At 40.0% G+C, this 23095-nt stretch overlaps 1 protein-coding gene across 1 annotated transcript; it reads right to left on the bottom strand.

Annotated features, from left to right (window-relative positions):
• Positions 1-15883: 15883 nt before the first annotated feature.
• On the bottom strand, positions 15884-16913 carry TAS2R4 (taste 2 receptor member 4). Its single transcript, XM_072775709.1, has one exon. The coding sequence runs from the start codon at positions 16911-16913 to the stop codon at positions 16014-16016; it is 900 nt and encodes a 299-aa protein (XP_072631810.1). The 3' UTR covers positions 15884-16013.
• Positions 16914-23095: the final 6182 nt, after the last annotated feature.

The raw sequence follows: 23095 nt of genomic DNA, 5'->3' as shown, positions 1-23095 counted from the left end.
TCAGTGCCAAACGTGAGCTCATATTATAAAAAACAAATTTTATTTTTATGAGAAGTATTCTGAATATAAAAGCATGAAAGCTGAATAAACTCAAATCTAAAATATATTTCATTATCAAAAAATAATAAAGTAAAATATATTTCACTATCAAAGAGAGAAATAAGGGAAGTTCTAGGGAAGAAAACAAGCAGAGAAGAAAAACGGTATGTTTAAGTGCCAAATAATAAAAAAAATGGAAGTCAGAGAGAGGAGCCATTACTGCTAATCAGGGTCTTTGAGGTCATCCATCTTTCATGATCAATTATCCATACACATCTCACACCAAGGTCTTAGGGGAAGGAAATGAGCTCAAATAAGTGAAAAAAGACTAGCACAGTTATCAAGAAATATAGGAAAAGTGTTTCATTTAAATGTCCAGATTCCAACCTCCCTGGGAGCAGCCCACCACAAATGTTTATGGAAGGTTGAATTCTAAAACTGCCTCTAAGATTTCCACTCCTTAGTGTATATACCCCGAATAACCCTAGAGCAGGTGGGACAGTACATAAGACGGGTTGTTACTTCTGTAACTAGGTTATATTATATGCCAAAGATAAAGAGCTTTTGCAAATGTAACTAAATCAGTTGCATCTGAATTACTCAAAAAAAATTCCCCCTGGGTGAGTCTAACTTAATCAGTTAAAGTCTTGGAAGAGAAACTGTGCCTTCTTGCTGACGTTGAACAATCCAGCTGCCTGGTTGTGAGAGACACACATGGCAAGAAACCATAGCATTGAGATTGGCCCCCAGAAGACAGCAGCAGAAAACTGGGACATTTGTCTAACAACCACAAGGAACTGATTTCTGCAAATAGCCAGTAAGCTTGGAAAAGCACCCTCAGCTCCAGAAAAAAAAACACATCCCAGTCAACATCTTGATTGTAGCTTTTAAGACTCTGCGCAGAGGGCCCACTTAGGCTGTGCCTGGACTCTACCCACAGAAACTGTGACATAAATGTGTGCGTTGTTTTAAAGTGTGTTAAAGTATGTGTTGCTACACAGCAAAGACAGTGGTCAAACCAGACCAGGAACTCTGAGGAAATGAGGAGAAGGAAGAACTGAATTAGAAAGAAGGAGGAAGGCTAGGCTAGCTTCTGAGGAAGGCAACATGCTTGGGGAGGAAAGAGCAAAGCAATCTTAAAAGATCCTAGAAGAAACCAAAAACCTAGCCCCAGGCCCTCTGCTTCAGCCACAAGCAGAGAGTGTTCAGAAGTCATGATGTCCCCGCAGTAGTAGACACTGAATAGCCAGCACGCACAGGACAATGAGTTTGTATGGGGATCCCTTTACATTTTCTGATCTATTCTCCAAAATCCCAGACCACAAGGACTCTATTTCCAACAAGGCCAATGAGAAATTCAGCCACTGCCACCACCATCAGCAGTGCTAAGGGTAGCAGTCAGCATAGCTACAGAAAGGGGTCTCACTGCCATCCCAGAAGGTGCCCTGCTTCAGTGATGAATGCATGTGGCTCCTGGCTGAGCTTTAGATCCTGAGGGTGATACAGTATTAGGGGAGAACATTTCATTTCTCAGAGTTTGCGTTCTGTCACTGTCCTTTTGAAATCCATTCTCTGACAAAGAAGGCACAGCTGTGAACACCAGTCACGTTCTCAAAGAGCTTCATTTCCATTTGCATCTGCATGAAGCTGGCCTAGAATCTAAGATGAAGAACAAGCCCACAGCTACAGATTGTCCTTCCAAAGGAAGCAAGTAAAATCTGAAGTACTCTTGAACCCTACTCCCACACACCATAACTCTGCAAAACCAAAATAAGACATGCTGAGAATCTCAACAGTGGCAAACACAAAGCAGGGAAAGTATAATATTTATGAATAATTTGGCAAATATTTACCAAATGCCTACCATGTGCCAGGCCCCTAAGGCAGGCTTTGGAGATACAATCACCACAAAAACAAAGTCCCTACTGTCACAGAGCTGACATTCTGGTGGGAGAGGCAAATAACTAATACTGTTCTAACATATTTGTAACTTGAATATATAAACCTAGCATTGTACTTATACACATACGAAGGTTTGTTTCAATGGCAGGGAAAACAAAAAAAAGAACAGGATAAGAAAATGAGTGAAAACAACTATGAGACAGGATAAATATTTATTGCTGAATATTACGTGCAGAAGAGGTCAAGGTGGAGAGAGATCTGGGAACCATAGTGCTAGTTCATTTCCATACAGAACTGTTATCAGCCTCCAGACAAAGGGCTGTAATGAAGAAGTATATCTGGACAGTGACAGCCTCAGTGTTCTCTAGTTTACCAGATCAACCACTTGGGTTTACTTTTGATGTAACCTAACCATGTTGGTCATAACACTACCACATCTCTTTCTACCAAAATCCTTTCCATTCATACTCCTACTATTCCACTACTCTGAGCCCTTCACCATTCTCACAGTACCTGAATCAAGGAAAAGAAGGCCATGAGAGACCAAGAGGAATATAACCATAAGAAGAGGCAAATGGGCAAGTTGTGGCTTTCTACTCAGCATCAACAGAGCAGTCTATCTTATAGAGCATAACAATATTGATAAGCTTCTGCTCAACAAAAAAACAACAAAATGAAAGACAATCTACATTGGGAGAAAATACTTGAAAACCACATATCTGATAAGGGGTTATCATCCAAAATATGTGAGGAATTCAATAGCAAAAAGCAAACAACCCAATTAAGAAATGGGTGAAGGACCTAATATGGTCATTTCTCCCAAAAGACACAAAATGGCCAACAGGTACATGAAAAGGTGCTCAACATCACTAATCATCAGGAAAATGCAAATCAAAACCAGAATAACATATCACTTCACACCTATTAGAATGACTATTATCAAAAACAAATAAATAAATGATGAAAAGTGCTGGTAAGGATGCGGAGAAAAGAGAAACTTTATACATTTTTGTTGGGAGTGTAAATTGCTGCAGCTATTATAGATATCAGTATGGAGATCCTTACAAACAATTTTAAAAGACCTATTATATGATCCAGCAATTCCTCTGCAGGATCCCAAAAAAGTATCTGTGCTCCCATATTCATTGCATTAATCACAATAGTCAAAACAGGGAAACAATCTAAGTGCCTATCAACAGATGAAGAAATTGTTTTAGATAGACACAGAGAGAGACAGTTCCCAATTTACAATGGTTCAATTTACAATTTCTCAACTTCATGATGGCACAAAAGTGATACACATCCAGTAGAAACTATACTTCAAATTATGAATTTTGATCTTTTCCTAAGCTATGCAGTATGACACTCTGTTGTGATGCTAGGCAGCAGCAGTGAGCCTTGGCCCCGAGCCAACCACATGATCACAAAGGTAAACCAAAAAACTTAACAACCACTCAGTTTTTCACTAATTCATTACATGATATATAATAGGCTTTGTGTTGGATGATTTTGCCACTAACTATAGGCTAATGTAAGTGTTCTGATCATACTTAAGGTAGGGTAGGCTAAGCTATGGTGTACAGCAGCTAAATATTAAATAAACTTTCAAAGTACGATATTTTATTTTTTTTAAGGTTTTATTTATTTATTCATGAGAGACAGGGAGAGAGAGAAAGGCAGAGAAATAGGCAGAGGGAGAATCAGGCTCTCTGCAGGAGCCTGATGTGGGACTCAATCCCAGACCCCGGGATCACACCCTGAGTCAAAGGCAGATGCTCAATCGCTGAGCCACCTAGGCAAAAGTACAATATTTTCAACTTAAAATTTAAGTGATGGGGTTCACTGTAAGTTGAGGAAGATACGTGTGTGTGTGTGTGTGTGTGTGTGTGTGTGTTATTCAGCCTTAAAAAAAGAGATCCTGACATTTGCAACAACATGGATGAACCTAAAAGGCATTATGCTAAGTGAAATAAGCCAGACACACAAAAAAAGAACGTGTGATCTCACATATATGTGGAATCTAAACAAGTCAAATAGAGAAAAGCAGAGAATAGAATTATGGTTATCAGGGCTGAGGAGGTGGGGGAAATGAGGAGGTGCTATGTAGGATAGATAAGTCCAGAGATCTAACAGACAGCATTTTGACTAGAGTTAGTAACCCTGTATTGAATACTGGACCTGTGCCTAGAGAGTAGATTTCAGGTGCTCTCATCACACACCAAAATATGGCATCCATGTGAGGAGATGATATGTCAATTAGTTTGACTGTCATTATCATTTTACTATGTATATGTATAATAATTCATCTTATTGTAGACCTTAAATATATACAATTTTTATCTAAAAAAATAAAATGGTTTCACATGGATATAGACAAAAAAGAAACAAAGAACAAGAGCTGCTTTCAAAAACTCAGGACACTTTCATCCCAAAAAGTGCCCTTCCTCTACCATGTTGCCAGACCAAGTATATAATTCCTTCCCCATTCTCCATCTGATACCTCCCAGTACTCGAACATTTTGTACTCCTATTCACAGGCACCCATTTTCAGTGCTTCCCAGAATTGCACCTACTTTGCCACTAGACGGTGCTGAGGCAACTCTTTTGCAGCATCTGTTAACCAGAGCAAGGTCATTTTCTTAATAAGCTGCATGAGTCCAGAAATTCAAAAATCGAGCAGATGAAGCAGGTGGTTAATAAGCATGTGTAACAGGAACAGAAATTATAAATTTGTGTATATTCATAGTCTTTCCAGTTTCCCTCCCCATCACCTTAAAAAGAGGTGGGCTTCTTACTCTGCTGGTCAGTTCCACCTCTTGGAAGGAGGTGTCTGGAGGGACAAGAAGGGGTACAGTCATGACCCACAGGGAGCAAGGATCACAAACAATCCTTGAGGAAGTTTAAGAAAAGAATAATCAGCATGGCTGGGGTAGTGAAAGTAATAGAGTATACTTGGAACTTGGAAGATGAGAGAATAGGAGCTATTTTTGTCTGATTCCATAAACATGAAAATTTGGGGAGAAAGTTAAATACAGCAGATAAAAGTTAGAAGACAGTCTAGAGGCAAGGCTTAATTCTCCTTCTCTTGAGAGTGAGCTGGACTTCAAGACTTCTAAACAGGAGACTCTGGAAACAGAAACAGAGTAACTGCACCTAACCAAGCACTCATGGGTAACATGACCAGTGAGAAGTCATGATGATATCAGGTATCTACCAACACCTCATATCTGTTGGACTCCTCCCCAAAAGCCCACAACCCCAGTCTAACTATGAAAAAACCATCAGACAAACCCAGATTACAGAACGTTTTACAAAATGACTGAACAGTAATCTTCAAAACTGTCATGGTCATGAAAACAATGAATGATTGAGAAACATTACAGACCAGCAGAACCTAAGAACACCTGACAACTAAATGCAAGGTGATATGCTGGACTGGATTCTGGAACAGAAAAAGAACATGTATGACAACTGGTAAAATCTGAATGAAGTCTGTAGTTTAGTTCACAGTTAATGTATTAGCGCTAGTTTGTATCCCAATGAGGGCTGGTGCTAGCATGAAGATGTCAACATCAGGAAAACTGAGTGAAAGGAATCCGGGAACTCTCTGCACTCCATTGTAACTATTCTGTAAAATAAAATTTAAAATTATAACTTCATTTTTGCCAAGTTATAGACAACTCCGTTACATGCAGCCATTTGTATAAAAATTATGTTTTTAACAGTTTGAGAATTGTGTTTCTCCAGAGGAGACTAAGGTTTTCCCATAACATTGTAGGATCATGCTAAGAAATGAGGCAAAACATTTCTGCTCATCCACAGGCAAGAGCTTGCAGGTGCATGTCAATGCCAGCCCTCAGCAGGGCACAAACCTCAAGACTAGCTCCCTGGTGGGGAAAACTTAGGAATGGAGTGTTTGGTGCCATTCACAGAAAGGCAACATGCTTCAAAGTCAGACAGATTCGAGTCTGCATCCCAGTTCAACCAGTTAGTAGCCGTGGCCTTCAGCAGTCAATTAACTTCTCAGAGCGTCAGGTCCAAATTCTTTATACAAATTCTGATACTGAATCTGATACGATTCACCTCACAGGGCTATTATGATGATAAAAGGACGTATAAAATTACTTAGCCTGGTGCCTAGAAAATAGTGTTACCTAAGTAATGTTACTTTAGCTTTAATGTTACTTTTCTTTCCTTCCATGGTGACTTCTCTCCACAAACATTCCTTTCTATAAAGTCGGAGAGTGCCTGAAGTCTGCTATTATTCACGTATGTAAATAGAGGATGATTGAGTTGCTGCCTCTAAATGAAGATGATCAGCATTTCTAGAAAGCAGAATAAAGATGAAAGGCTGCTTAGCCCAGGCCTTTGACAGGAGTCAAAAGTATAGAGAGGTACATAGGAGTTAGAGAGCAATATCAATATCAATATCTTTATTTCCTTTGTTGAGATAACTGGATTCAGATTATAAGATCATTGTCTCAACCATGAAAGCAGAAAAATTGAGACAAATAATTTTCCTGTATTTAAAAAAAGTCAATAATGCTTTGAAACCAGAACTAAATCACAAGAAGAAGTTTGGAAGGATTTCAAAACACGTGGAGGTTAAGGACCATCATGCTAAAAGCTGAAAGGGTCAACCAGGAAATTAGGGAAGAATTAAAAAGATTCATGGAAACTAATGAGAATGAAGATACAACCATTCAAAATCTTTGAGATACAGCAAAAGCAGTCCTGAGGGGGAAATACATCGCAATACAAGCATCCATCCAAAAACTGGAAAGAACTCAAATACAAAAGCTAACCTTGCACCTAAAGGAGCTGGAGAAAAAACAGCAAATAGATCCTACACCCAGCAGAAGAAGAGAGTTAATAAAGATTCAAGCAGAACTCAATGAAATAGAGACCAGAAGAACTCTGGAACAGATTAACAAAACCAGGAGTTGGTTCTTTGAAAGAATTAATAAGATAGATAAACCATGAGCCAGCCTTATTAAAAAGAAGAGACAGAAGACTCAAATTAATAAAATCATAAATTAGAAAGGAGAGATCACCACCAATACAAGGAAATACAAACAATTTAAAAAACTTACTATGAGTAGCTACATGCCAATAAATTAGGCAATCTAGAAGAAATGGATGCATTTCTGGAAAACCACAAACTACCAAAACTGGAACAGGAAGAAATTGAAAACCTGAACAGACCGATAACCAGGGAGGAAATTGAAGCAGTCACCAAAAACCTCCCAAGACACAAAAGTCCAGGACCATATGGCTTCCCAGAGGAATTCTATCAAATGTTTAAGGAAGAAACCATACCTCTTCTACTAAAGCTGTTCAGAAAGATAGAAAGAGATGGAATACTTCCAAACTCGTTCTATGAGGCCAGCATCACCTTAATTCCAAAACCAGACAAAGACCCCACCAAAAAGGAGAATTATAAACCAATATCCCTGGTGAACATGGATGCAAAAATTCTCAACAAGATACTAGCCAGTAGGATCCAACAATACATTAAGAAGATTATTCATCATGACCAAGTGGGATTTATCCCCGGGATGCAAGGCTGGTTCAACACTCGTAAAGCAATCAATGTGATTGATCAAATCAGCAAGAGAAAAAACAAGAACTATATGATCCTCTCAATAGATGCAGAGAAAGCATTTGACAAAATACAGCATCCATTCCTGATCAAAACTCTTCAGACTGTAGGGATAGGGGGAACATTCCTCAGCATCTTAAAAGCCATCTACAAAAAGCCCACAGCAAATATTCTCAATGGGGAAACACTGGGAGCCTTTCCCCTAAGATCAGGAACAAGACAGGGATGTCCACTCTCACCACTGCTATTCAACATAGTACTGGAAGTCCTAGCCTCAGCAATCAGACAACAAAAAGAAATAAAGGGCATTCAAATTGGCAAAGAAGAAGTCAAACTCTCCCTCTTCACAGATGACATGATACTGTACCTAGAAAACCCACTCCAAGGTTGCTAGAACTCCTACAGCACTTCACCAGTGTGGCAGGATACAAAATAAATGCCCAGAAATCAGTGGCATTTCTATACACTAACAATGAGACTGAAGAAAGAGAAATTAAGGAGTCAATCCCATTTACAATTGCACCCAAAAGCATAAGATACCTAGGAATAAACCTAACCAAAGAGGTAAAGGATCTATACCCTAAAACCTATACAACACTTCTGAAAGAAATTGAGGAAGACACAAAGAGATGGAAAAATATCCCATGCTCATGGACTGGAAGAATTAATATTGTGAAAATGTCCATGTTACCCAGGGCAATATACACGTTCAATGCAATCCCTATCAAAATACCATGGACTTTCTTAAGAGAGTTGGAACAAATCATCTTAAGATTTGTGTGGAATCAGAAAAGACCCCGAATAGCCAGGGGAATATTAAAAAAGAAAACCATAGCTGGGGGCATCACAATGCCAGATTTCAGGTTGTACTACAAAGCTGTGGTCATCAAGACAATGTGGTACTGGCACACAAACAGACACATAGATCAATGGAACAGAATAGAGAATCCAGAAGTGGGCCCTCAACTTTATGGTCAACTAATATTTGACAAAGCAGGAAAGACTGTCCCCTGGAAAAAAGACAGTCTCCTCAATAAATGGTGCTGAGAACATTGGACAGCCACATGCAGAAGAATGAAACTAGACCATTCTCTTATACCATATACAAAGATAAACTCAAAATGGATGAAAGATCTAAATGTGAGACAAGATTCCATCAAAATTCTAGAGGAGAACACAGGCAACACCCTTCTTGAACTTGGCCATAGTAACTTCTTGCAAGATACATCCATGAAGGCAAGAGAAACAAAAGCAAAAATGAACTATTGGGACTTCATCAAGATAAGAAGCTTTTGCAGAGCAAAAGAAACAGTCAACAAAACGAAAAGACAACCTACAGAATGGGAGAAGATATGTGCAAATGACCTATCAGATAAAGGGCTAGTACCCAAGATCTCTAAAGAACTTATTCAACTCAACAGCAAAGAAACAAACAATCCAATCATGAAAGGGGCAAAAGACATGAACAGAAATCTCACAGAGGAAGACATAGACATGGCCAATGGCACATGAGAAAATGCTCTGCATCACTGGCCATCAGGGAAATACAGGTCGAAACCACAATGAGATCCCACCGGTGAGAATGAGGAAAATTAACATGGGAGGAAACAAGAAACGTTGGAGAGGATGTGTAGAAAGGGGAACCCTCTTGCACTGTTAGTGGGAACATGAACTGGTACAGCCACTCTGGAAAACTGTGTGGAAGTTCCTCAAAGAGTTAAAAATAGGGGGATCCCTGGGTGGCGCAGCGGTTTGGCGCCTGCCTTTGGCCCAGGGCGCGATCCTGGAGACCCGGGATCGAATCCCACGTCGGGCTCCCGGTGCATGGAGCCTGCTTCTCCCTCTGCCTGTGTCTCTGCCCTCCTCTCTCTCTCTCTCTGTGACTATCATAAATAAATAAATAAAAATTACCGAGAGTCAGATTTTAAAGGATGTTAAAAAAAAAAAAAAATAGAACTACCCTAGGACCCAGCAATTGCACTGCTGGAGATTTACCTCAAAGATACAGATGCAGTGAAACGAGGGGACACCTGCACCCCGATGTTTATAGCAGCAATGTCCACAATAGCCACACTGTGGAAGGAGCCTCAGTGTCCATCAAAAGATGAGTGGATAAAGAAGATGTGGTCTATGTATACAATGGAATATTAATCAGCCATTAGAAACAACAAATACCCACCATTTGTTCGATGTGTAGGGACCTGGAGGGTATTATGCTGAGTGAAATAAGTCAATCAGGAAAGGACAAACATTATATGGTCTCATTCATTTGGGGAATATAAAAATTAGTGAAAGGGAATAAAGGGAAAGGAGAGAAAATGAGTGAAAATATCAGTGAGGGTGACAAAACATGAGAGACACCTAACTCTGGGAAATGAACAAGGGGTAGTGGAAGGGAAGGTGGGCGGGGGGTTGGGGTGACTGGGTGATAGGCACTGAGGGGGGCACTTGGCAGGATGAGCACTGGGTGTTATGCTATATGTTGGCAAAGTGAACTCCAATAAAAAAATTTTTAATATTAATTAATTAATTAATTAATTAATTTTAAAAGGTCAGAAATATTATCAAGCAGATCGCATGTGGGCCTGTGTATAGACATCTTATTTGTAAAGCAAAGTATATGTGCATCAAGCCATTTACACAGGGCCTCTTGCTCCTTCCTGCAGAGCCAGACTTACAGTCATGTCTTTCCCAGGCCCTAGAGAGCCCACAACCATCATCTAGAGAACAACCCAGCTGTTCTGACAGGTTAATACCGGTGCTTCCCCAGAAGAATGACCCCACACCCACCCCACTTAGCTAAGGAGGATGCTGTGCAGTCTCTGTTCCTCCCCTGATGTTATCCTTACAAGGGATTCTCTCTCCCTTCCTCTCCCCACCTCAACCTCCATTAACTCAAATCACTTCCTCCTTGTTCACTTCCTTGCTGGGCAAATACTCAAACTAGTTCCCTTCACACTTGTTTTCTCAGGGGATACAACTGGCATCAGCCAATTACCCAAAACCCTGGAGAGTTTTGCCAGGCTACCACCTCTCTCTCTACTCCCATATCCAAGAGAAATGGGAGGCAGGGCATACAAAATTTGAAAAGAATTCCCAACAGATCCTAAATGCTTCTCACCTCTCCAGCCTTCCTTGAGAAGCAGTGGGTGAAACTAGAGGCTCCAGCTCTAACTTACAAAAAAAAAAAAAAAGAAGAAGAAGAAGAAGAAAAAAAAAATGTATGTTAAATGCCTTCAGTAAGCTTCAGTTTCACCTGAAGTTTCCAGCATTTAAGGCTATCTTAAAAGTTACACTCAATTCATGCTTTAAAAAACTAACCTACTTCCTCTAAACCATTTGTTTGTTTTTCAAACAACTAAAAATGGCTCATCAATCGGAGAAGGACAAACATAATATGTTCTCATTCATTTGGGGAATATAAATAATAGTGAAAGGGAATATAAGGGAAGGGAGAAGAAATGTGTGGGAAATATCAGAAAGGGAGACAGAGCATAAAGACTCCTAACTCTGGGAAACGAACTAGGGGTGGTGGAAGGGGAGGAGGGCGGGAGGGTGGGGGTGAGTGGGTGACGGGCACTGAGGGGGGCACTTGACGGGATGAGCACTGGGTGTTGTTCTGTATGTTGGCAAATTGAACACCAATAAAAAATAAATTTATTATAAAAAAATGGCTCATCAACAGAATGCTAGTAAGAGTGGAAGCCCAAAGTCACACATGTTTAAGTAAAATTTAGGCAATATAAAGAAACTTTTAAAATCTTTGAAATGACCCAAAAATACTGAGAACAAACTGATGGGTGGGAGGGGGATAGGTGAAGGGGAGTGGGAGGTATAGGCTCCAGCTTCAGAGTGAATGAGTCACAAGAATAAAAGGCACAGCACGGGGAAGACAATGATATAATAGCTTGTATAGAGACAGGTGGTAGCTATCCCTGTAATGTCATAGCATGTAAACATAAATTTGTAACGTTATAGCATATATATATATATATAAATTTGTCGAATCATTATTTTGTACACCTGAACTAATGTAACATTATGTGTCACCTCTACTCAAAATCTTTTAAACTGGTTTTGAAATGAAAAGGTAAAAATCCTTAGAATGCATAAGAATTCCATTTAGCTCATACATGAATTGTAGCCACTTTCCCATCACCTATTAGCCTATTCATTCCCATGTTGCAACATTCAAAATAAACTTAAAAATGCTTTCTTCTTTAATGTTGATAAATTTTTAGTTTAAGAATATATCTCACCTAAAACAAAAGGAAGGCGACCTACAGAATGGGAGAAGAAATTTGCAAATGACATATCTGATAAAGCACTAGTATCCAAAATATATAAAGAACTGATATAATGCAACACCCAAAAAATGAATAATCCACTAAAAATGGGCATCAGACATGAAAAGACATTTCTCCAAAGACATCCAAATGGCCAACAGACACATGAAAAGATGCTCAAAAAAAAAAAGAGAAGAAAAGAAAAGAAAGAAAGAAAGAAAGAAAGAAAGAAAGAAAGAAAAGAAAGAAAAGAAAAGAAAAAAGAAAAGAAAAGAAAAAAGAAAAGAAAAGAAAAGATGCTCAACATCACTCATCATCAGGGAAATGCAAATCAAAATTACCATGAGATATCACCTCATGCCTGTCAGAATGGCTAAAACCAAAAACACAGGAAACAAATGTTGGCAAGGATGTGGAGAAAAAGAACCCCTATGCACTGTGGGTAGCAATGCAAACTGGGACAGCCCCTGTGGAAAACAGTATGGAAGTTTCTCAAAAAAAAATATAAATACAGCAGCCCGGGTGGCTCACCGGTTTAGTGCCGCCTTCAGTCCAGGACGTGATCCTGGAGACCCAGAATCGAGTCCCATGTCAGGCTCCCTGCGTGGAGCCTGCTTCTCCCTCTGCCTGTGTCTCTGCCTCTCTCTCTCTCTCTCTCTCTCTCTCTCTCTCATTCTGTGTGTGTGTCTCTCATGAATACATAAATAAAATCTTTAAAAAAAAAAGTATAAATACAACTACCCTACAATCTAATAATCAAACTACTGGGTATTACCCAAAAAAATACAAAAACACTAATTCAAAGGTATACAGGCACCTCATGTTTACTGCAGCATTATTTACAAGAGCCAAATGATGGAAACAGCCCAAGTGTCCATCAATAGATGAACGGATAAAGAAGATATGGTATACATATACATAATGGAATGTTATTCAGCCATAAAACATAAAATCTTGACATTTGCAACAATATGAATGGATCTAGAGAGTATACTGCTAGGTGAAATAAATCAGAGAAAAACTAATGCCATATGATCTCACTCATATGTGGTATTTAAAAAAACAAAACAAATGAGCAAAAGGAGAAAAAAGAGAGACAAACCAAGAAACAGACTCTTAACTATAGAGAACAAACTGATGGTTACCAGAGGGGAGGTGAGTGGGGGGGATGGGTGAAATGGGTAATGAGAATTAAAGAGCACATTTACCATGATGAAAAAAATAAAACAATAAAAAATTTTAAATTTATATATAGAGATAGAGAGAATATATATATGTATATATACACATATATAAAGAGAGCGCACACACATATATATGTATGTGTGTGTGTATATTTAGGTGAGGTGTGTGTGTATATATATATGGTGTATATTTAGGTGAGGTGTGTATATTTAAGCCTAAATTTCAGGTTTAAAAGCCCACTATCTATTTACATGATACCGTGACATTTGTTTTACCTAAGGAAACTAAGCACCCATAAGATCTTCATACCTCCCTCTCCCCCCTGTATTAGTATATTAGTCAACATTATGTTATAAAATATTAATTATATACATATACATACACATACACACATGTGCCTCTGTGTGTGTGTGTGTGTGTGTGTGTGTGGTGTGTACACACATATATATATTAGCAGCCCTGGGTGGGTTTTTCAGGCTGGGCATATTGTGCTTCTGACACTTTTGATTATTTTCTTCTTGTCCTAGAAGATAAAGCTTTATAACTGGGCATGATCCCACATTGTTCCAGTCTTTCCACACATCTTGTGATATAGTTAAAAAGAAATGGATTTTAGAATCAGAAGACAAACTGGAGGCTTGGATCTACCACTTCGTAATTTATGAGCCATTTATAATACCCGTTTGTGCCTCAATTTTTTCATCTGTATGATGGGTAATACCAACATTCTCTAAGAAGTTGTGAAGAACCAATGAAATTGCATGTGAAAATGTAGCTCAGACAATATTGGGTTTTAGCAATTCAAAGTTAAATGGCAATGTGCCCAAGCTATAGCTACCACAGTGTGTATTTCATGATGTTATACAGACACTGCCCTGGCACCCACCCTTCATGCCAGAGAGTAACTCTTCTTAACAAGGAGTTTTAAACATCCTTCCCTTTAATGAATAGGCAGAGAATATAGAGAGGTGCAGGGTATTGCTTAAAGAGAGACTATGAATTATCATATATTGAAGAAATGAACTCAATTTTTTTTTAAATTCCTGGTTAGTCAGTATTTAGTGGCAGAGCATACTGGAACCAGCAAAACTCCAAATCCACAACATTGCTAAAAACTCTGCCCAAAGAGGACTATGGGCAAGCACCCAAACAAAGACATATGGTATAGTATAAGTTTGTTCAGTAAGGCAATAGAGACCCAAAACTACAGTCTGAAAGAATAGAGATGTTTATTTCCCATAAACAGTCCTGGAGTTAAGGTATAAACAGTCCAGAGCTGGTGTAGCACTCCACAGTGTCAGGAACTGTGAAGCCAACTAGGATGGATGATTCTTCCACTATCCCCAGGCAGTCACTTCATGTGTTGGTCCTACATGGCCAATCCTTACATCCATCATTCCAGACCACAGGAAGAAGAAAGGGAAAAGGGGACGGTAGGGCACACCTGTTCCAGGGGCACCACCTAGAAATTATACACACCACTTCTCCTCATATTCCATTGGCCAAACTTGATCACACATAATACCTACTTACAAGAGAAAGCTGCAAAATGTACTTTGCTGCCAAAATTCTGAGTAGCTAAAAATTCTGTTACTATGGAAGAGAAAGGAAAGAGAATGCATCCGGAGGGATCCACAAGGCTTTCTACTACTCATTTAGAGTTCTTATATCATGATGTATATTTAATCATCCTCAGTAATCCTTTTATCTCCTAATCTTATGATTCTAAGATGATGGAAACCTTTATTTTTAGCACAAAATGTTGGTTTGGGTAGTCCTTACTGAATAATGCAGTCAAGATTCTGGTGTCCAGAATGGGAAAAATCAGGTAATTTGTAAAATTTAGAGATTTTTCATTATTTAATAAAGAGATTGTTATTTTAATAAGATTATTTACTGAGATGTGTAAATATTGCATAAATATTTTATAAATACAAAATAATTGTATAAATGTAAATTATTATTCTCAATTCCCATTAAAACTGATCAATATTCCATCTTCAGATTTCTGTTCCTCTGTAGCCAGTACTGCTGTCTCAACTCTCCTCCCCCCAAAAAACCCAGTGTTACTGAAGAAGTATGCAGTGCCCATACAACCCAGTACATAAATTCATAAGCAGATGACATACATTCACCAAAAGTCTGATGCTCCCACTACCAAGCCATTGGACTGGTAAACTCCTGGCTTTCCCCTGAATTCCATATCACAGGACAGGGGACAAACTTTTGTAAAGTTCCACTCAGATTGTGTTAATTTCACTATTTGGCACTTGCTTTTGACCTCAGGCTAGCTCCTTGGAATTTAAGATCCTTGGAACTATCCAGGATTGGGCTTCTTTCATTCTAATCACTTTCTTCCACCCATCAACTCTGACCCTTCCCTTCTCTCCAGAACAACCTAGAAATTCAGTCCTAAAGTTTCTTGGTAATAATAGTTCAGTGACTGCGACCCACCAAGGGCTCTTTTTTCTGTACATCTGCCACAATATATACCTGTTAGCTTTCATCTTTCTCTTTCTTCTCTTTTCTCTCTAAAACTCTTTTTTTCCATTTCTATCTGCATCCTCTTCCTATGTTTTAAGACAGTCTAGTGCCTGCTGATGATGATTCACCCATTGCTAAGCCTTTACCCTCAGCTAAACCTCAAAAATTTAACTAATCAAGTGAACTGTAATGTATTATTTTATTTGGGGGAACTCCCCCTTATACTTCAGTAGCCCATGGAACAGTGTGGTGACTTCTACTAGCCAGGGATGCAATACCCATGAAAACTACAAGATATGTAATGTCTCAAACAAGTTCTTTAGAAAAAAATGTCTAATATTTTAAATTTTTTTAATTGCAGAATAAACTGAAATACAGCCACTTAAAGGCCTAGGAGGTCAGTTCAAGAATTACAAAAATGAATTCCTCAGACCTCTAGGATAACTGCTAATGGAGAAAATCTTGCCCCCAAACAATGAGGGGACTCCAGGCCACTATTTACTACTGAAATTCCACTATTTGTTGAAACAAAGAATCTTCTTTGCTTTTGTTTTCAGTTTAGGATGTGTGAGGATAATGAGAATAGAATGTCCTGGAGGGTAAAAGCTGGAAATAACCAAACAGATGGATCTGGTTCTCAAATCCATCCCACCATAAGGGAAATAATGTAGCAAGGTAGCAACTGAGTAAGGAATGTACAGGATGAGGAAACAGATCATCAGCTTCATAGCGCCCACATGAGCTTCAGTCTGAGGATTCCAAAAAATAGTGGTGTTTTTCTGCATCTTCTGTATATGTCTCCTCAAGGAATGTATCAACAAGGAAGCAGAAGTCACATTAATGATAAACTGGAGAACTGAGCGCAAGACCAAAGAGGTCACCAAAGACAAGACACTCCCATGGATGCCACATCCTGTACCATTTCTCTGAGTCACAAATTCAGGAAGGGATGATGTCTGTTTGAGCACAACATACAGGAGAGTGGTGAAGGCAGAAATCAGTACACAGGCTAGCAACAGCCTGGGGATCTTTGGGGAGAGATTTCGCTTCAGCAGGAGAAATACTCCAAGTTGGAAGTCCGTAATCTTCACGCAGTACAAGGCATTGAGCAAGGTTACAAACCAGAGACTATTAGAGTCCAAAAACATCCAACACGACAGGAAAAAAGTGGATAGGTGCACCGACCTTTCCATTTTTGGAGAGATGAAGAAGTAGATGATGTTGAGTAGAAACAGTCCCAGCATAAGAAATCTGGTGATGCCCAAGCTGAAGAGGATCCAATTAGAAGAGGAAATTCTATGGCTTTTGAGCCAAGTCCTATAACCGACCACTGCAATAAACAGATTTACAATGAGTCCCACAAAATTCAAAATTGCTGAGAAAATAATGGCAGATAAAAAGAATATCTGAAGCATCTTTCCTCATCGAGAACTTAGCAGCTGCAGTGCAGACCGAAGAGGAGAAATACTGCAACATGCAAGTAGGCACCAGGACCCAGCCAGGAAGGACATTCCTTTTCTAATTGTCTCCAGGGTGACAAATGAGCCATTAATGGTATAAGAGCCAGCTGCTTTTCCTGAGATGCAAATCTTCCCAGGATTGCATTACTAGTTCTTCATTCATATCCTATTTTCCTTAGAAATGCCTAGTTAAAACAGCCCCAGTGAACCTGGGAGTCCACTCCGCCAAGAGAAGGACAGCTGGAGGGAGGAGATACAGAAGGCTCCAAGGACTTCAAGTTCAAGTGACAGAACTTCAGTCCAGCAATGTCTCTGTCCCTGCTTCACAGTAAACGAAGCTTTTCTCAAGAACAACCCCAGAAGACAGTGGGAATTCCCAGGCTTCATTCCTACCCACTCACCCTCATCCACACATCCATGGAATACTGAAGTCCAGCGTCTCTCTCCCCTTGTAAGCTGGCGATGCTGCAGCTCTGTTTTCTCCATCTGTCCTTCTGGCTATGCCAACATTACTCTTTCATGCCTGAGCACCTACTGTGATTCACAGTTACAAACAGACCAAGTTCGAGGACGTCTCACTTCCTCAAGAAAGCCTTTTCTCAATGAATGCCATCTATCACGATGATTCCCTTACTTTGCATTCCCTCTCCAGTCCCATATACATTTGTGCCATAATCATTTGCTGTGATATGCTTTTGTGTAGAAAAAAATGTCAGCCACTTCACGTGTTTCCTTTTAGATGTGGGTTTATGCTTAGATCACATGGGGCTATTTCTTCTTAGGTATTTAACTGCCAATCAAAGTACTCTGGTACCAAATACATAGTAATGCTTTAGCTATAGTTTTGCATCTCGTCGCTTGATTCCTCTGTAATTTCTCACACAGGAAAGGGCACAATATGCTTGGCATATTATATTATCAAAGACTATGAGTGAATGAGAGAATATGGCATCTCTTAACTACTCCAGCAATTGGGGGAACCCAAGGTACAAACCTCTATGCAGCCACATAGAGGATACCAAATAAGCATCAAAATAAAGCACACATAGTCCTGTTACTTTGTATGGGAACAGAAATACAAATAATAAAACAGAAGGTAAGGTATGAATCCCACCAGGTCCAAGAGGGGGAGTAAATTTATGAGGCCCTTTAAGACAGGTGACAGGAAAGCAAGCCTGAAGGGATTCCCTGAGCTAGAGCCCAGTGGCTTACAAAAGCATTTGTATAAAACTAAGGGGCACATGACAGAAGCATGCCCAGATCAGTCAACCAAGCAAACACAGAGGGAATAAGCAAGGCAATGGAAGGGAAGATTATATCACAGCACATAATTCCACTTAATTATTTATAAAATAACTGTTAAAGTAATTAATTGAAATACTAGAAATATCACATTTAAATAGAATAAATAATAAGGAGTAAGATATAAAAATTAAATGTCCTAATGATCGCTTTGGCAGCACATATACTAAAAAAAAAGAATTAAATGTACCAAAAGGGGTGGGGGAACCCAGTACTGAGCAGCAAGAAACCCTATTCAGAATGTGATATACAAGGTTGTTGGGTTCTTAGTAGCAGGAGACTCTATAATTAAGATGTGACCCTGTTGGCTAGAATCACCAGTGAGGATGCTGGTTCTGCCAGAATTTATTTCTGAAAAGGTCAATATGGAAAAGCATTAACAAAACCCTTTCTCCCTCTGCATGAGAATTTTACCTTCAGTTAAATGTAAATCTTATGGATACTGCTTTGAGCTTCCTTGAGTGTAGTGACTCTTCTGATGTGTGCGTCCTTTTTTTTTTTAAGTATTTTTAATGATTTTTATTTATTTATTAGAGAGATTGAGAGAATACAAATGGGGGCAGGGACAACGAGAGAGGGAAAAGCAGACTCCCCGCTGAGCAGAGAGCCTGACATGGGGCTCCATCCTAGGATCCTGAGATCATGACCTGAGTGGAAGATAGATGCTTAACCAACTGAGCTACCCACCACCCTGATATGTGTGCCCTTTGACTCAATCTTGGCAGTTATGTCTATGAAATTATTACAAGAGAAACTGACACCCTTGGGATATGAAGCTTTTTAAGGCAGTCCCACCCCTACGCAACTGTAGATCTCTTCCTCTTTTACCTCAGCTCTCTGACTGCAGCAAGGACTCTGCAAAAGAGGAAGGTCTGACACTGCCCTGCTCATAAGCTAGGTGTCCCTGAACTATATCTACCTGAGTAGACTGGTGCCAGAGACCTGGGACAGTCTTGTAAGTCTTACTATTTACTGGAGCCCAAGAAGACCCACTGGTGGGTGCACTGCCGTCATGAGTCCCAACTCTAGATTCATCTGGCAGATCCGTCAGGAAAACTTTAGGGCAAATAGTCAAAGCAAAAGGATAACTTAGCTTATTTGATGAGGCTTTGAAGAATGAGGTCAGTCATGAATAAGTGGGAATAACAAACTCTGAGCTGTTTTCAAGAGTACTGATGTTGCTTAGGAGGAATAAAGAAGGAAAATTCCACTTCTTGGGCTATTTTCAGTGCAATTATCATTCTATTCCCAATAGGGCACCAGGCATCTTAAAACTCAATTAATCCTTACACAGTTCTAGAAGGAAGATATGGTTGTCCTTATTTCTAGGTGAGGACAATGAAGATGAGACAAAGTAGGTGGCTGACAAATTGCATAGAAAATCAGCAGCTGGGCAACCCCGGTGGCTTAGCGGTTTAGCGCCGCCTTCCGCCCGGGGCGTGATCCTGGAGACCCGGGATCGAGTCCCACGTCAGGCTCCCTGCATGGAGCCTGCTTCTCCCTCTGCCTGTTTCTTTCTCTCTCTCTCTCTCTCTCTCTCTCATAAAAATTAAAAAAAAAAAAAAAGAAAATCAGCAGCTAAGGTGTAAGGTCTTTCTGAGGCCGAGCTCTTTCCACTTGTTACCCTCATTGATTCATTCATTCAATAAACTGTTATCATCGGCCAGGCACTGTGTCAGGTGCTGGGAAAATAGAAGAATCACCCACAGCACATCTTGCCTTCAAAAAACACACAGGAACAGGGTGCCTGGGTGGTGGTGTCAGTTAAGGGTCCAACTCTTGGTTTCGGCCCAGGTCCTGATCTCAGGGTTATGAGATTGAGCACCGCATCCAACTCTGACCTCATTGCAGAGTATACTTGGGGTTCTCTCTCCCTCTCTCTTTGCCCCTCTTGCTCATTCTCTCTCTCTCTCTCTCTCTCTCTAATAAATAAAAAAATCTTAAAGAAAAAAATCACACAGAATAGTGGAGAGACAGACAAAAAGTCAAAGTTCAGTGTTTCTGGTGCTATGTGAAGGGAAAACAAAGCGTGTAAGGGGTGTGCTGAGGCACTTGAGCCTTCCGTCTCAGAGGACTAGACTTGTCTTCGCACTCCACGAGGCTCTATCTCTGGCTGAGTGCACTGGTCACGCAGTGGTGGATCTCAGCAACAGAACAAAGCAGTACATGTTTGTGGCTGGCACAAAAGGAGACTAGAGACATAGATCATCTGGGCCAGAATCCCTCAGCATATATGAAGCATTTTTTTCAGTGACACAGAGATGAAATATTTGTTTGTGTGTCTTTAGTGCCCACCAGGTGTGATATTTTTGAGAACAGCAACTGGCATCTAGTATAGCACTTGGTGTTAAGTGACTGTCAGATAAATGTCTGAGGTATAAACAAATGAACCAGAATCAAGATGAACCAGAATCACAAAGGTGTGAGAACTTTATTTATTCCTAGAATATTACAGCAGCATCTGGCAGCTTAGCAGGAACCCCTCCCCTTCTTGAAGAGATCTGCTAGATGGGCAGTAAGGGTACAAACCTGCTAAGCAACCAAAAAAAAAGTTCACAAATCACCTCTCTTTGGCTGTGAGTACCCTATTTACCAACAGATGGGTGCTGAGGCTAGACAAAACACACAGAGGAACTCCACTCATGAGCTTCTGAAAAAATATTTTTCAGAGTTAACCTGGAAATACTGGTCTGGTCATCTAGTCAGCTCCACTAAGTCGTGATGACAATTTCATTATAGTGAGATCAACAAAATGCATTCACTTGGCAAACTCCTATGTGCAGAGAAAAAATAAAGTTCTTAATTTAGTCTAAAAGTTATATCATCTTTCTCCTGAGCCCCCATCTACTGGTTGGTGGTAAGTGTTTAATCCAATGAGATAAATATCCTCAGAAAAATGTTTAGTCTCTTTTAGATTTAAAAATTAAAATCTGATATTCTACATATGAGTGAAACCATGATTCTTGTCTTCTCCAATTGATTTACTTCAGTCAGCATAATACCCTCCAGTTCCATCCACATCAATGTAATGGTAGGTATCCGTCCTTTCTGATGGCTGGGTAATATTCCATTGTATATATAGACCACCTCTTCTTTATCCATCCATCAATGGCTCTTTCCGTAGTTGGCTGTTGTGGACATTGCTGCTATAAACATTGGGGTGCAGATGTTCCATCATCTCACTACATTTGTATCTTTAGGATAAATACCCAGTAGTGCAATTGCTGGTCATAGGGTAGCTCCATTTTTAACTTCGTGAGGAACCTCCACACGGTTTTCCAGAGTGGCTGCACCAGCCTGCATTCCCACCAACAGTGCAAGAGGGTTTCCCTTTCTCCACATCCTCGCCAGCATTTGTTGTTTCCTGTCTTGTTCATTTTAGCCATTCTCACTGGTGTAAAGTGGTATCTCATTGTGGTTTTGATTTGTATTTCCCTGATAACAAGTCATGTGGAACATTTTTACATTTTATATTTTACATTTTACATTTTACATTTTTACATTTTACATCCCTTAGTGAAAGGGACCCTGGGGGAGAGGGGGAAACTGAGTGGTGAAAAATTAGAAAGGAAGACAAACCATGAGAGACCCCTAACTCTGGGAAACAACCAGGGGGTTGCGGAAGTGGAGGTGGGTGAAGGGATGAGGTAACTGGGTGGCAGGCATTAGGGAAGGCACATGATAAGATGATCACTGGCTGTTATACTATATGTTGGCAAATTAAATTTAAAAAAATTTTTTTTAATTTTTATTTATTTATGATAGTCACACAGAGAGAGAGAGAGAGAGGCAGAGACACAGGCAGAGGGAGAAGCAGGCTCCATGCACCGAGAGCCCGATGTGGGATTCGATCCCGGGTCTCCAGGATCGCGCCCTGGGCCAAAGGCAGGCGCCAAACCGCTGCGCCACCCAGGGATCCCGGCAAATTAAATTTAAATAAGTTAAATTAAGAACAAAAAAAATTAAAATCTGAGGCACCATCTCATACCATCCTTCTCCCCTTTAATTAGGGTCCAGGTGTATGGGAAAGGAGGTGGAGATTAATGCTACCTCATGGTGTTAGAGAAGTGTCATGTCCACTCTCTCTCTCAGTGTCCTTGTATCCTCAGGCTTCCAGGGAGAGGTCCTTGTCCCCTGGTGGCTGCCTGCCCCCACCTGCATTCAGGGCTGAGTTGGTGCCTGTGTTTTGCTCCCACTAAGGGCAACCTGGGAGCTTTTAAGCAGTCCTCAAAGAGACGGGAAATGAGGACACTCACCTGCCCTCCTTGCTCTCTCTTTTCTCCTTCCCACCATCCCCTGAGGACAGGAAGGAGCAGGCTTTCACTTAGATCATATCCTCCGATTCCGCCAGCAACAACACACTCCATGGATTCATTGTCAGAAGACTAGAACTCCATGAAGCACATTTTTTGGGCTCAACCCCGATAGGCTGATATTTGTTGCATAGTTACTATGCTTTAGTTGCTAAAATAATTTACAACTACATTGTCTTACTTAACCGTCACACCAGTCCTATGAGGTATTTTATAAAATTCTATGTCATAGTAAAGGGAACTGAAGTCAAGATTCAGTAACTTGCCAAAGAGTACACAATCTAAGTGATGAGGTCAGAATTTGAATCCAATGTGTTAGGCTCCAGAAATAACACTATTAGCCCCCACACTACATATTTTTCTACCCCAGCAAAATATAAAAATACCTGAAAATAACATATAGTTGTCATCTGCAAGTTATTGGAGTTTTTGAGGTCATTTTTGCCTTCTTAAAACAGAACTTTTTGCAGAATGTCAGACTTTCCTCTCCACTTCTCCAAAGACAAGAAAATCACAAACACA

The sequence above is a fragment of the Canis lupus genome, chromosome 15 (genome assembly GCF_048164855.1).
Source record: "Canis lupus baileyi chromosome 15, mCanLup2.hap1, whole genome shotgun sequence".
In the NCBI taxonomy this organism is placed as follows: Eukaryota; Metazoa; Chordata; class Mammalia; order Carnivora; family Canidae; genus Canis; species Canis lupus.
The sequence above is the reverse complement of the archived record's forward strand: the minus strand, read 5'-3'. Positions and strand labels throughout refer to the sequence as shown.